The sequence below is a fragment of the Pimephales promelas genome, chromosome 8 (assembly GCF_988280905.1).
Source record: "Pimephales promelas chromosome 8, fPimPro1.hap1.1, whole genome shotgun sequence".
Lineage (NCBI taxonomy): Eukaryota > Metazoa > Chordata > Actinopteri > Cypriniformes > Leuciscidae > Pimephales > Pimephales promelas.
Genome location: NC_142776.1, coordinates 36,847,599 through 36,862,994, shown reverse-complemented (window position 1 = coordinate 36,862,994; position 15,396 = coordinate 36,847,599). Strand labels below are relative to the sequence as shown.

At 35.1% G+C, this 15,396-nt stretch overlaps 1 protein-coding gene across 1 annotated transcript in view; it reads left to right on the top strand.

Moving 5' to 3' along the window:
- Positions 1-15,396, top strand: part of necab3 (N-terminal EF-hand calcium binding protein 3) — a 39,941-nt gene that overhangs the window by 20,930 nt on the left and 3,615 nt on the right. The window contains exons 4-10 of the mRNA XM_039691817.2: positions 2,510-2,535; positions 3,624-3,721; positions 4,989-5,125; positions 9,977-10,098; positions 10,923-11,002; positions 11,108-11,161; positions 14,596-14,708. Of these exons, the coding sequence (XP_039547751.2) occupies positions 2,510-2,535; positions 3,624-3,721; positions 4,989-5,125; positions 9,977-10,098; positions 10,923-11,002; positions 11,108-11,161; positions 14,596-14,708 (630 nt within the window). The remainder of the gene's footprint in view (positions 1-2,509; positions 2,536-3,623; positions 3,722-4,988; positions 5,126-9,976; positions 10,099-10,922; positions 11,003-11,107; positions 11,162-14,595; positions 14,709-15,396) is intronic.

Sequence of the window (15,396 nt, the reverse complement as noted above, 5' to 3'; positions counted from 1 at the left end):
GAGGATAGAGTGGATTATAATAATATAATATAATATAATATAATATAATATAATATAATATAATATAATATAATATAATATAATATAATTTTAAGTTCCAGTATCTCAGTGACCTTGCAGAGGATAGAGCGGTTTATAATATAATATAATATAAAATAATATAGTATAATATAACATAATATAATATTTCATAAAATATATTATGCGATTGTCACTGCCAGATTATGCATTGTCCACCCGATATAATATAATATAATATAATATAATATAATATAATATAATATAATATAATATAATATAATATGATATAATATAATATAATATAATATAATATAATATAATATAATATAATATAATATAATATAATATAATATAATATAATTACATTTAGAAATAGCCTGTATGGCTGGCACATTTACATGATGGACTTGAGTGCTCATGTTTATTAATGTGCATGGTCCTTTTTAAAATAAATAAATAAATTCAAATTTTAAAAATGCATGCATTTATTAAAAATTTTAAATGGAAATTTGTAAAGCTGTGTATGGAAGAGCTTCTGTGCTCCTATTGGTCAACATCACAGATGTGGCAGACCCAAATAAATAAGTAAACAAGCATGCTAGCCTTTCTGTCATGACTTTGCGTTGGTCGTCGTCCACTATGTGAGATAAAACGATTGATTCTTATGGAATCAGGGCCAAAGTGTTGTCCCTATTGGCTTTCCATAGATTCTTGCATCTTGACGCCTATCGTCGTTTACGAACACCACAACATGTATGCCAAACAGATCAGGCTGAAATCATGTAGTCTGAACTCAGCATCAGTCTGTGGATAATAGTGTGTTAATAGACACCAGTTTGGATACAATGCAATTCAATTACTCAATTAATTCAACTAGTCCCTTTTCTCCTTTTGCTTTTTCCGTCCCTCAGTCTCAGCGAAATATTAAAAGTCCATTAATGCTATCAGGAAGCACTCAAAGCAGATTCAGCCAATTATGGCGTCTGAGACTACACAGTGTTCATAATTGTGTTTTGGCTGCGAGGGCGATTTAATGTGACAACACAGCACGTACCGGGGTATTTAGACTTGTTTTGGTCTGAGCTGTGGGATGGTGTGATTGTGCGAGGCATGTTATTCTTTGGCATGTTCACTCCGTACCAGAAACTCATGAAGATTATCTGCATCTTTGGTTTTAGGGTCATCTCATTATATAATGGATTCTTATGTGATTATTTCCAAATAAATGCATGTATTTATCAAATTCTAAATGTAATATTATATTATATTATAAAAGTATATCATATAATACTTACTACACTCTAAAAAATGCTGGGTTGTTTTAACCCAACTTTGGGTCAAATATGGACTAACCCAGCCATTGGGTTAAATTTTTACATTACATTTTTAACCCAACATTTCGGGTTTGTCCATATTTGACCCAAAATTGGGTTAAAACAACCCAGCATTTTTTAGAGTGTACTTTATCCTCAGTAGTGTCACTGGGATGTTGGAACCTATTATATTATATTATATTATATTATATTATATTATATTATATTATATTATATTATATTATATTATATTATATTATATTATATTATATTATATTATATTATATTATGTTATATTATATTTAGGGCTGTGCAAAAATTAATTGCGATTAATCGCATCCAAAATAAAAGTCTGTGTTTACATAATATATTTGTGTGTGCTGTATATAATTATTTTGTATATATAAATACACACACATGCATGTATATATTTAAGAAAATGTGTTATTCATATATAAAATATTTATATTTATATAATATAGACTATGTATTTATAAATATTACAGAATTTAAGCGCAAATAATTCTTAAATATATACATGCATGCATAGGTATTTATATATACAAAATAATAATTTTATACAGCACACACAAATATATTATGTAAACACAGACTTTTATTTTGGATGCGATTAATTGCAATTAACTTTTGCACAGCCCTAATTATATTTATTATATTATTGATTTTTTGATAGCAACAAATCAACAATTTGCAATACACATTACAGTTACAAATTAAAGTGTTTTTATTTTATTTAAAAAAAAAATAGACAATCAAGTTTACACAATATGCACATTCTATAGTATTAGTATTATATTGTAAAAATACTTATTATACTTGTTCTTTGCGGGGCAATGGTATGAAGACCCGCTGTTTGCACATGATATCAAATTGGTTGAAATCATTTTAGTGCAGATCTGAGTTTGTAAATCATAAGTCGTTTAAGTGCACTGGTTAGCGGGCTCATTATTATCTGCTGAGAAACATCACCTCAGCCCTGCGATGTTCACACACTGAAGCGTAATTGGACTGTTTACAGTGTAAAGTGTGTGAAGCGGTGGACGGCCCACACACTCCTCTAATGACACGGCTTTCAAATCCTTGACTCTTCTCCAAATCAATTAAGACTTTTCATCTTATGACTCATTTTATTCTCTCTCCTCTTCCTTTTCCAGTAACCTCGATACAGACAAACTATCAGGTAGGTGTGGGCAATTCCTTTCAATTATAAAAATTAAAAAAGAAATGTACCTGTTCTTCACACATTTGTTAATATCTCCTTTTATTTTTTATTTTATTTTTTAGCTTATCAACTATATTGAGAATCCAAACATTTAGCAAATTGTTTTGAATATTATCGGTCTTGGATAGTGTGCAATATTAATGCATCTTGATTTGCATACTAAAGCTGGTATATTATCGGTATTTCAAAGGTGTTATACATTTTCATGGTGGATTTTTGAAGTGTGCATGCATGTTTTGAGAGTAATACATTTCAAGTTAATTAGTTAAGCTACTCTCCGATGCAAAGCATTATGCAACCAAGCAGTCTGTAGTATCAATGCATAAGATTATGACATGGCAAAATTACTTCAATGCATTTGGATATTTGTATGTATTAAAAAGAGATTTTTTTTTTTCTGATTTAGTGGGTTTTACGGCTTAAAACTGTTTATTATGTTATTTTCTGAGATCCGCATGGAGGAACTGAATTGGAAAAAAGCACTAAAGCCGCTATAAAACTGTGTGCTGACTCTACATCTAGCCTAGTACAAAAAATATAATATATGAATTGAAACGCAGAGTCTTCTGTGAGTCCAGAGAGTAAAGGCGGTCATGTTAGATGACAAATAATGATTTGAAAACCCTCTCGTCCCCAGAACAGCACAGCCACATAATTCACTGACTCATATACTCAGATATAGATATTGACAGCGACGAGATGTGCTTGTAAATGTGTGCGTGGATGCAACAGACTGTAAAGCTTTGATTGTTTCAGACATCATGTCCTTGAACTTCTCCATTTCGTATGTGGTAAATGACTTTGTATAGCCATATAACAAATTTTGTGTTTTGACATATAATTCTCTCCCACTGTGCGTCTCTCTCTCTCTCTCTCTCTCCCCCACATTGTTTCCAGTTTAAACTGACTATTTTTATAACTAAAAAAGTGTGTGCAAGAGGTTAATATTAGCTCGGTAAAAACATGCATAAACGCACAGCTAAAATCCACCAGAATATGACTCATATTTTGTTTCTGACATAATTTATCCCTCTTTCACTTTCTAGATTACTTTTCTCAACATCTTGGAGAATATCTGGATGTTCTGTCAGCGTTAGAGAAACTCAATGTCGCCGTCCTGAAGGCGATGGACAAGACGAAGGAGGTAAACTACTAAACTAAAAATCTGAATATTCAGAAAACATTCAGAAATAACTTAATGGGAACATTAGCAAAACGCTCATAGAACATGTTTTTGTCAGGATTCGAATGAGGTCACATCATATCATTATTGGTTACTAAAAATATTAAAACTATTCTGCACTACAATAAACTAAAATCTTAGTATTAGATACAGTAAACATAAATTAAAATTGCATTTACAACTAACTGAAATACATTGAAGCACTAAAATGACTAACTGAAAATAAATGAAAAATAAAATTGCTGTAATATATATATATATATATATATATATATAATAGCTTAATTAAAATGACAAAAGCATATAAAAAAAATTACTAAACTAAAAAACTATAAAATAAACTAAAATCTTAGTATTAGATACAGTAAACATAAATTAAAATTGCATTTACAACTAACTGAAATACATTGAAGCACTAAAATGACTAACTGAAAATAAATGAAAAATAAAATTGCTGTAATATATATATATATATATATATATATATATATATATATATATATATAATAGCTTAATTAAAATGACAAAAGCATATAACAAAATTACTAAACTAAAAAACTATAAAATAAACTAAAATCTTAGTATTAGATACAGTAAACGTAAATTAAAATTAAAAATGTATTGCATTTACAACTAACTGAAATACATTGAAGCACTAAAATGACTAACTGGAAATAAATGAAAAATAAAATTGCTGTAATATATATATATATATATATATATATATATATATATATAATAATAGCTTAATTAAAATGACAAAAGCATATAACAAAATTACTAAAAATTAAATATAAATTAAATTCAAAATATTAATAATAAAAACTGCAATAGCACATAAATAATGCTAAAATAACAGCACATCTGTTTTGTTGCACTGCACCATATTGACAATTGCTTTAAAATGTTGTTTATGCAAAAACATTTATAGGTCCACTTGACTATTTCTGTCCGCCAGCAGTCATCTGTACTGTGTCAAGGGCAGTAATTGTATCCCGTCTCTGTTAGTGCAGGACGAAGTGGGCCTAAATTTAGTTTTTTTAGACGGCCGTTTCTTGTCAAGATGTTTCCTGGATGCTCATAACTGAGTTCCTCAGCAGCTTAATCATGTTTGTGCCTTGATGACGAAACTACTGCAGGATTATTTTGAACACTGAAGGTGGTAAATGATGACTAATGCGGCAGGTGTGTGTGTGTGTAGTGATACAGTGAGCATCTTCTCCTGCAGGAGTACCAGGGTTCCTCTGTCCTGGGTCAGTTTGTGACCCGCTTCATGTTGAGGGAGACGTCCAGTCAGCTGCTGTCGCTCCAGATGTCTCTCCAGTGCGCTATGGAGGCCGTGGAGGCGCAAAGTAGCACCGCTCCGTGAGTCGCACACAAATTTTTTCATTTCCAGGATTTCCAGTGGCGCCTTAGATCACTTTTACAGTTCAGATGAGAGGAAAACCTCTTCGATGATGTTTTCAGGCTCTACTAGAACAGGTTTTCCCGTTTGAATGTTGATTATTCTCCTCATATTCTCCATTGTTGCGGCTCCTCTCTTCCCAGTCTGCCAGTAACGCGCTGTTTACTTCCTGTGTCTATGAAGCTCCTCCTTCTGAAAAGCATGATGTGCTTTGATTGGTCGGCTGGAGCAGTGTGTTGTGATTGGTCAAGCGCTTTGAGCGTGTTTGGGAAAGTCCCGTCCCTTTCCATAACCAACAGTTTAACACACTACTAACTAACTCAACCAGGCCCCGCCCCTTTATTCTGCACATTAATTATTATAATGAGGAATATTGTGACGTGTTCGTTCCCTAAACTCAAGACTACAATGGAGGCGTTTCAGGAGTTCGGAAACACTGACACTGATTTAGAGAATAACCATCCATCCGTCTCTTAAAGGAGTGGTTCACTTCTTAAAAAACTTTTGCTGATAATTTACTCACCCCCATGTCATCCAAAATGTCCATGTCTTTCTTTCTTCAGTCGAAAAGAAATTAAGGTTTTTCATGAAAACATTCCAGGATTTTTCTTCATATAATAGACTTCAATGGGAACCAAACGGTTCAAGGTCCAAAAGAATCTTTTTCCGAGTCAATTCGTTCGTTTCGTTCATTGAATGAACCAAATGACTCAGAAAAAGATTTGTTCATTTTGATGAACGAGTTTGAACAGGAGAGTCACAAACGTGCATCACAGAACAGAGCAAGGCGAGCATTTGATCTTATAAAACTTAAACCTTGTTATTTTTTTTTTTTAAATGAGCGATCGTTTCGCTTGATAAGACCCTTATTCATCGTCTGGAACCATTTAAAGCCCTTTGAACAGTTTGCAGTTTGTACTGAAACTGTCTTTTGGACCTTGAACCGTTTGGACCCCATTGAAGTCCATTATATGGAGAAAAATGCTGAAATGTTTTCATTAAAAACCTTAATTTCTTTTCGACTGAAGAAAGAAAGACATGGATATCTTGGCGGACATGGGGGCGAGTAAATTATCAGCAAAAGTTTTTTTTTAAAGTGAACTGCTCCTTTAAGTGACGGATGGATGGTACAAGAACCTTTTTTTATATTTCTATGATGTTTAAGAAGAACCTTGTATGTCTTTAGACATCATAAGACTTGTGGCATTATAGGAACCTTAAAAGAGTTCTTCTAAAACCTCCAGAAACAGATCTTGATATGAAGATGTATCCGCGAGCCTCGGGTGCAGCACAGAATCACTGAAGATGCTTTGATTTATTAGGATGTAGCCTCTGCTCGTCTCAGCATTTCATACCCGAGACACGCGAGAAAGGGGGAGAAACAGATAAACAGAGTGCAGCAGAAGTAATTGTAATGTATTCTTGGTGATGAAGCACATTTGTCTTGTTTATCCGTGGGGTATTTTCTTCCTCACAGAGCAGCTGTCACAGAAACATGCCGCTGTTCTCGGAAGAGCTCGTAATGCGATGGAAACAACAGCAAAATGTTTGCATATGTTTTTTGTTTCGCTCAGTAAGTCAAAGAACATTTCTGCTGTTATTTCTCTCAGACTGTAATTCCCATTTGTCAAACAGAAAAGCTTCATTAGGACCATTTCATAACACTGTACGGTTCAGCGGAGACTCACGAACACAATGAGAGCGCAGTTTATCGGGAAAGTCAGACTCATTTCTGGATGTTAGAGCTTCACGATCGCAAAAATTGCAACCAATAATGGTGACTGATGTTTCTTCTGATTTTTGTTCTCGCTTGGCTGAACTTCAGACCCTTTATTCACTTATTCATTGTGTCATTTTTACAAACACATTTATGTTGCAAAACGCTATTTATTGCGAGTATGGTATTGCTTGTATACTGCAGTTCAACAAACAAGAACTTATAAAGTGACTTACATTTTAGACATAATATTACAAGTTATGTATGCTTTTGCTCCACTAATGACAATAGTTCCAAACAAAACCACAGCTGAAGTGTTTTTGAACGATTCGGCGATAAGTGAGTGAACAATTAAAAACTTGTTTAGTTTCTGAATGACTCATGTCATTTTTTTTAAATAATTGGTTGAGTGAATGAGTCAATGACTCTCTCATCAAGACTTGTTTAGTTTCTGAATGATTTGGTCATTGTTGAAATAATTGGTTGAGTCAATAATTCAATGATAAAGACTTGTTTTGTTTCTGAATGATTCAGTCATTGTTGAAATAATTGGTTGAGTGAATGATTCAATGACTCACTCATCAAGACTTCTGAATTAATCAGTCATTGTTGAAATACTTGGTTGTGTGATTGATTCAAAGACACACTCATCAAGACTTGTTTAGTTTCTGAATGATTCAGTCATTGTTGAAATAATTGGTTGAGTGAATGATTCAATGAATCACTCATCAAGACTTGTTTAGTTTCTGAATGATTTGGTCAATGTTGAAATAATTGGTTGAGTGAATGATTCAATGAGTCACTCATTACTTGTTTCGTTTCTGAATTAATCAGTCATTGTTGAAATACTTGGTTGTGTGAATGATTCAATGACTCACTCATCAAGACTTGATTAGTTTCTGAATGATTCGGTCATTGTTGAAATAATTGGTTGAGTGAATGATTCAAAGACTCACTCATCAAGACTTTTTTAATTTCTGAATGATTCTGTCATTGTTGAAATAATTGGTTGAGTCCATGATTCAATGATTCACTCATAAAGACTTGTTTTGTTTCTGAATGATTCAATCATTGTTGAAATAATTGGTTGAGTGAATGATTCAATGACTCACTCATTACTTGTTTCGTTTCTGAATTAATCAGTCATTGTTGAAATACTTGGTTGTGTGAATGATTCAATGACTCACTCATCAAGACTTGATTAGTTTCTGAAATATTCAGTCATTGTTGAAATAATTGGTTGTGTGAATGATTCAATGACTCACTCATCAAGACTTGTTTAGTTTCTGAATAATTCAGTCATTGTTGAAATAACAGGTTGAGTGAATGATTCAATGACTCACTCATCAAGACTTGTTTAGTTTCCGAATGATTCAGTCATTGTTGAAATAATTGGTTGTGTGAATGATTCAATGACTCACTCATCAAGACTTGTTTAGTTTCCAAATGATTCAGTCATTGTTGAAATAATTGGTTGAGTGAATGATTCATTGACTTACTCGTAAAGACAATTTGTTCCTGAATGTTTCAGTGTTGCTGGGCGAATCAGTTGAATGAATCAGACTATTAATTAAACACTCAGTAATGCAGTCACTTGTGTAACTGCAGCCAGCACTATATCAGGCCTTTCGTTCAGTCCGATGTAAAGATAGTCTAAAGTTATGTAGTATTCGTAAGTTATATAATTTGTTTTGTAGGAATGTGTTTCGTTATGTTTAAATAATAAGAGTAATACATTTTGTAATTGTGTTTGGCGCTGTGAACGTCTCTGTTCTGTTCTCGATACGTAGCTGATCTCATGAATTAATCAGTGCTATGCAACACTTCTCAAAGCTTCAGTTTCATACTGAAAATCAATACATATGCAGATGATATCCAGCTAAACACGCAGCCCATTCAGAAATCTCAGCTTTTTCCACACGTTTTTGAGTCTGTGGTCTGTTAGAAATGTGCATCTGATGATGATGATAGCAGAAGTGGGTCAACAACAGCCTTGAGAGAGACTTCTGACTCATGTGAACTAACATGTGTGTGTGACGTCAGCAGGGTTACGACATTGACGAGGTTATTCACATTCGATGTTATTCGCTTATGCTCATCAACTATTGGCAGTGAACGCAGACACACAGATGCTGTTCTTCCTCGCTGTCTTCTGCTGGATATTCACTGAAAACAACACCATCTGAATGCATAAAGTTTTAAAGTCCCCCTGTGGTAAAAAAATCCAGCTTTTAATGTTGTTTATATGTCTATGTGATGTTTTTAATACGCTTAAGACAAACCATGAACCAAAGACAGTCTCAAAAACACGCTTTCTGACGTCACAAATGACCTTGTACCCAATCAGATCAACGTGTGATCGTCAACCAGTGGATCTCTGAGCTGAGTGAGTGAGTGGAGGTGGAGCTCATTTGCATATTCATAAAACCGTGAATAATAAATTAGGCAAGGGCATCGAGTTACATTCAAGCTACTTTAAGACATGAAGACATTTTAATGGGTTTAAATGTCATTTTGGAAAAAAATGATTGACCACAGGGTAGGGTTGGGTATCGAGTATCGATTGGAACCGGGACTAACTTTTCGTTTTTCCCGGAATCGTTCAAATGTTAAAATTTCAATTCCTAGTTTCGATATTCACAGTCCGCCGAGCGGAAGAAGAAACCGCTGAACAACACCAACGAAGAAGCGTCTACCGGAAGTGTTGGCATAACCGCGCGAGTCGAACATGAGTACCTTACGTCGGCGGTCCAAAGTGTGGCTTCACTTTTTTAAAAATTAACGAAATCTCGGCAAAATGCAAAATTTGTGACAAGTATTTGTGACAGAAGGAGTATTTCCTTCAGAAAGACCGTTGGTTAGCAAGGTTAGCTAAACTTTTTTGACCCTGCCTCTTAAAAGAATCGAAATCGAGAATCGTTAGGAACCAGAATCGAAACAAGGAATCGGAATCGGAATCAGAATCGTTCAAATTCAAACGATACCCTACCACAGGGGGACTTTAAGCACGATAGTATTACTAGTGATACAACATATTTATACGTTCCTATGATCCAGAACATTAACTGAGGATCTGGGCTCTTTTTCTCCACAGGGTTGAAGTTAAAGTCCCGGAGCATCTTATCATACAGAAGAACAACAGAAGATGTGGCCGTCGAGTGCAGAAGAACATGTGTTTGTCGCCTACTGATCCGTACTCGGGCATTCTCACTACCGGTAACACACACACACATGCAGCTTTTAAGAGACAATAGTGCTATTATTCAGCTTAATTTAGTTCAATATTATTTAGTTCATTAACAGTGTGAACTGTGCAAAGGTTATTAATTACGAAGCGACTTACATTTTAGACATACATTTAGACTTACATTTATTAGAAGTTATGTCTGTTTTTGCAAACAACTAATGTTCCAAACCATTCAGTGACTCACTCATCAAGACTTGTTTCATTTCTGAATGATTCAATTGTTGTTGAAAGAATTGATTGAATGAATCATACAATGACTCACTCGTAAAGACAATTCGTTACTGAATGTTTCAGTGTTGTAAAGTGAATCGATTAAATGAATTAGACTATTAATTCAACATTTAGTAATGCAATCACTTTCGTTCAGTCCGATGTCTAAATAGTAAAGCTAGTTTAAAGTGATGTAATATTCGTAAGTTATATAATTTGTTTATTAAAGTTTATTAATTATGAAGCAAACTCAGTTATTAAAACACAAAGCAGCTCTAGTGTTTATATTCAGCTCAGTATTGATTCGATTCAGGTGCATAAGTGTTGATGTTGCAAAGTTTACTCATTATTAAATTAATTTGCTTCAGCTATAAAGCAGCTCCACAGAAGACAATAGTGTTATTATCCAACAGAATGTATTTTAAGTTTTGTTCTCACCTAATAGTCTCAGTGTAGTTAATCTGATATTACTGAATATGAAGTGTCTTTTAAGAAAAAAATGTTTTTAATAGTTTTAACAGTAATAAACCTGCTGCTGATGAGTGGAGTTGTGTACTGAGTGTTGGTGTGTGTTGCGTCTCAGGCGTTACCGTAGATACAGATGAAAACTGGTGCTCTCAGATCAACAGACTGCAGCAGCTCATCGACAAACTGGAGTGTCAGGTAAATAAATCGAAATATACGTTCACACAATAATTATGTTTTGAGCATGTATATCGAGATAGCATATGTCTTACAAACCAACTGTGTTTTGCTCTTCATTTCTAGAGTCCAAAGTTGGAGCCACTGAAAGAAGATACACTGGCCAGCACATACAAATCAGTGAGTGCTCCGATCCAGCGCTTCAGAAATCCAGTCCGTATTTTATGTGTGTTTAAGCTCCAAGATCCTCAACAAAATATATTTACTCTAGATGTAATAGATAGCGTACCGTGGGGTCTCAGTCAGGGCCTTCAGTAACGATCATCACAATTTATATTTATGCTTAAAGGCACACTATGCACTCTCTGGTTTTTTTGTAAAACAGTGACCTCTAGAGCCGCTGTGGTGTACTTGCACTGTCGTAAATAACCGTTATTCCCCTGTTACTGCATATCTACTGAACTACTGTCAAGTGCTAGACTGCTTTTTAATAATAAAGTTGCCTATCGCGTTTGCTGGCTTATAACGTTTTTACATGATTTCTGCAAAATCAGAAGTAAATAGCCTATAGTGTATAGGCTACTGTATAATTTCATTCATGTTTTTTGATTGTAATGTTAAAATTACAAAATGTCAGATGACATCAATCAAGTTAAATGTACGTCGCATTATTTCATAACATTGGACGTTATGATTTAGACATGATTACAATTTATCATAATAGCAAATTGTGTTCAATTATTTACAACCTCTAGGCTTATATATGTCCTAATAATTATGTGAGATATTGACTATGTCCTCATGGTAATCGCAAGAATCAACATCAACAGCGTCAAGATTTGATTGATTCATAATCAACACAATTTGAAGTTACAGTCGGGAAGTGTACTGTTAGTCAGATAAACTTGATATAACAGTAACTTACACACGTCATAAGAAATCCGAACCAGACACAGGACTAAAGATAGCAGCTACGTGATAAATACACATAACAACACCTGAGTTCAGCTGGCAAACTAGCTCTTGTGGCAAGCTCGGCAATAAAACATAATGGAAAAAACAACAAGACTAAGAGAAACGACTGTTTTTAGGAAGTCTGCTTAAAGCTCTGGTAATCGAAAGCTATAGACATGTGAGAATTATTGAACTGGTCTTATTATCAACAACGGATGAATGAACAGCACCGTAAAAAATTACATACCACAAGCCAGTGCAGCAACATACAATATAGAAACAACTAGTATACAAATACAAACAAGTTTATAAATAAGAGATTTACTTACAAGTCCATCAACAAGATCGCCAGGTCAGCATCGCAGTTACAATCCAGTGCAGCTTTTAAGCTCGCGCCAACGAGTGAAAGCCCGACCGAGTGGACTCTTGTCCGGTTTCTAGCACGGTCCGATTCTCTTTCCCTGTTTCGAAAGTAACTTCATACAGTATGATGTTGTTGATGCGTGTGACGTCGTTGCCGTAAACCATTTCGTGATTCTCACGCGCTGTGTCAGGGGCGCCACTCTCAAACTTGCATGGCTGGTTTTTCCGGCGGCGTCCCCCCCCAAGCTTTCCTACCAGGATGATTCGCCCTACTATTACTTTGTTAACCACCAAAACGACTTTGAAGCTGTTATATTAAGGTACAGATCTTGCATAGAGTGCCTTTAACATGAAGTAGCCTATTCGCCTTATTCACTTGGCGGCCATTTTGAAAATGGAACGCCGCTGAGAGGTACACTCACCCGGAAGGATGCATGCGACGCAGCAGCACCAGCAATGAAAACTCGCAGTGCGGACCACCAATCATTCCTGTCTGCCCGAATTAACGATGCAAAATGGGAAGCAAAGTGCCAGTGACTGAAACATCCCCCGGGCTGTGTTAATTAAGGGATACAGTACCTGTATCGGAGGTTTTATCCACGACATTGAACGTAAGAATGGACGCCAATTTACCTCAGTTTCTGCAAGCTTGTAGGAAGTTGACTGTGTGTACTATTAGAATCTATACAAATCCATTACCATCATTATTTTTATTCTTTATGAATCTATACATATATGTAAACTTGTATTGTCACCATAGCAGCTTATCATTGTCAGTGTGTAACAGGATCAGTCCCTGTCAGACCTTAAAATCACTTATCCTCTTTCCTTTTACATACATGAGTGATTTGATTGTTTTACATGCATGTGTGTGTATGTAAGCTACTGGATGTGTATCTGTCTAAACTATAAAGTACAATTGTATCTAACATAGTAACTTACACAGTCAACAACTCCATATTACAGCTTAGCTTACTAACGTTAATTACCTCTGGCTGCTGCAAGCTCGCAGAAACTGGCAAGGCGTCCATTCCTACGTTCAATGTCGTGGATAAAACCTCCGATACAGGTAGCCTACTGTATCCCTTAATTAACACAGCCCGGGGGATGTTTCAGTCACTGGCACTTTGCTTCACATTTTGCATCGTTAATTCGGGCAGACAGGAATGATTGGTGGTCCGCATTGAGAGTTTTCATTGCTGGTGCTGCTGCGTTGCATGCATTTTCAAAATGGCCGCCAAGTGAATAAGGCGAATATAGTCACCTATGAAGTCATCTAGCAGCAGCGCCGCGTCAGAAACGTTTCTGGTGTACAAAGAATCAGAAAACGCGACGCAGCTGACACGCAACAGAAACGCCACGCAGCCATTTTGTGTCACCGGCCTAACACTCATTTATTACTTGTAAATAAAATACATCCTCCGATCATTTCTGATGAAAGGTTCAATGACCTCCTCGTGCAGTTGTGCGTCCTGCTTAGGATGAACGAGCAGCTCCTATGGCAATACATGAGAGAGTCGTGCAGAGACTCGTGTTTGTTCAGTTGTATTCCTTAAATACCTTTTGATGCGCTTGAGAACGGAGAAAGATCGCTCAACTGATGCGGTGGACACTGGAATGGCCGCAATCAAGCTGACATTTACTGACATTGCTCATCTCACGCTCACAACCGCCGAATTTTCAAACGGCTGATGACATCAGCGGGGGCTAGCGCCGATACACATCGCTGCTCCCTGGGGCGTTCTGTCACTGCTCATCAAAATTTGATTGGCCAATGAGACACGTCAGTCAAAGTTAAGATCAAATGGGAAATGGCAGCTTCAACGGAAGGCTAGCTATTTCATTTTTTTTTTTTATTGCAGAAAAGGTAACATACAAATAATAACAGAACATAAACAATCAAAACTAAATACATAAAGGCTAGCTATTTTACTAGTGCTGGTCCACGGAGCTGTGATGCGTTTAGATGACCATATATGGAAAATCCAGCTCAGCCTCAACAAAATAACCATATTATTTCATCCTAAAACACATCAAGTAAATGACATCATCCAAAGTCTGAATGTGAACTGTCTAAGTACTTTTATTTCATCAATATTATATTAAACACACTTCTTTGTCCACGAGGGACGGTGCCAGCACTTTCAGTGTATTATAAAATATTATATAATACACAAGGATGTGAGGGTGAATGAGTAATGATAAACAGATTCTGGATTATAATTATGAACCCGGAAGCTAGCATTAGTTCTCGTTCTCCAGTTAGTCAAATTTGATGTGTGTGTGTGTTTCTCCAGAACATTCTGCTGGTGCAGAGACAGATGAGCGTGACAGAGAATGACGTCGAGGAGTTCCAGAAGGCTCTGAAGATGTACGCCGACACCACTGCCAATCAGAACGACAACCTACAGTGAGGAAAACACACACACACACACACACCATATTATGAAGTTACTATCAAGATACTGTATGAACCATAATGCTCCAGGGGAAAATTAACCCTGCAAAGCCTGAAATCCATTTTTTTTTATATAACCTTTAAAAAAAATTAACTAAAAAAAAGTACTCATATTTGATACATCAGGGTTTTATGGCTCATATTGTGAGATACAGTGATAATTTGGAGCTCAAACTCGAGGAGGAAAATTGCTTAATTTTATTCAGAGGCTCAAAATATGCAAAAATATGCACTTTGGTGATGCTGAGATTTATATGGACAAAAATGTAGATGATATTCTGAAGCTTGTAATGTAAATCAATGAGATCTTTATAACAGATAATTACGCATATAAATTAGGGCTGTGAAACGATTAATCGCATCCAAAATAAAAGTTTGTGTTTACATAATGTGTGTGTATATAATTATTTTGTATACACACACATGCATGTATATATTTAAGAAATATTTGCATGTATATACTTTATACATATTTATACAAAATTAATATTATACATAAATATAAATAGTTGATATATTAATAACACTTTTTCTTAAATATATACATGCATATGTGTGTATTTATATATACAAAATAATTATTCACACTACAAACACAAATATATTATGTTAACACTTTTATTTTGGATGCGATTAATCG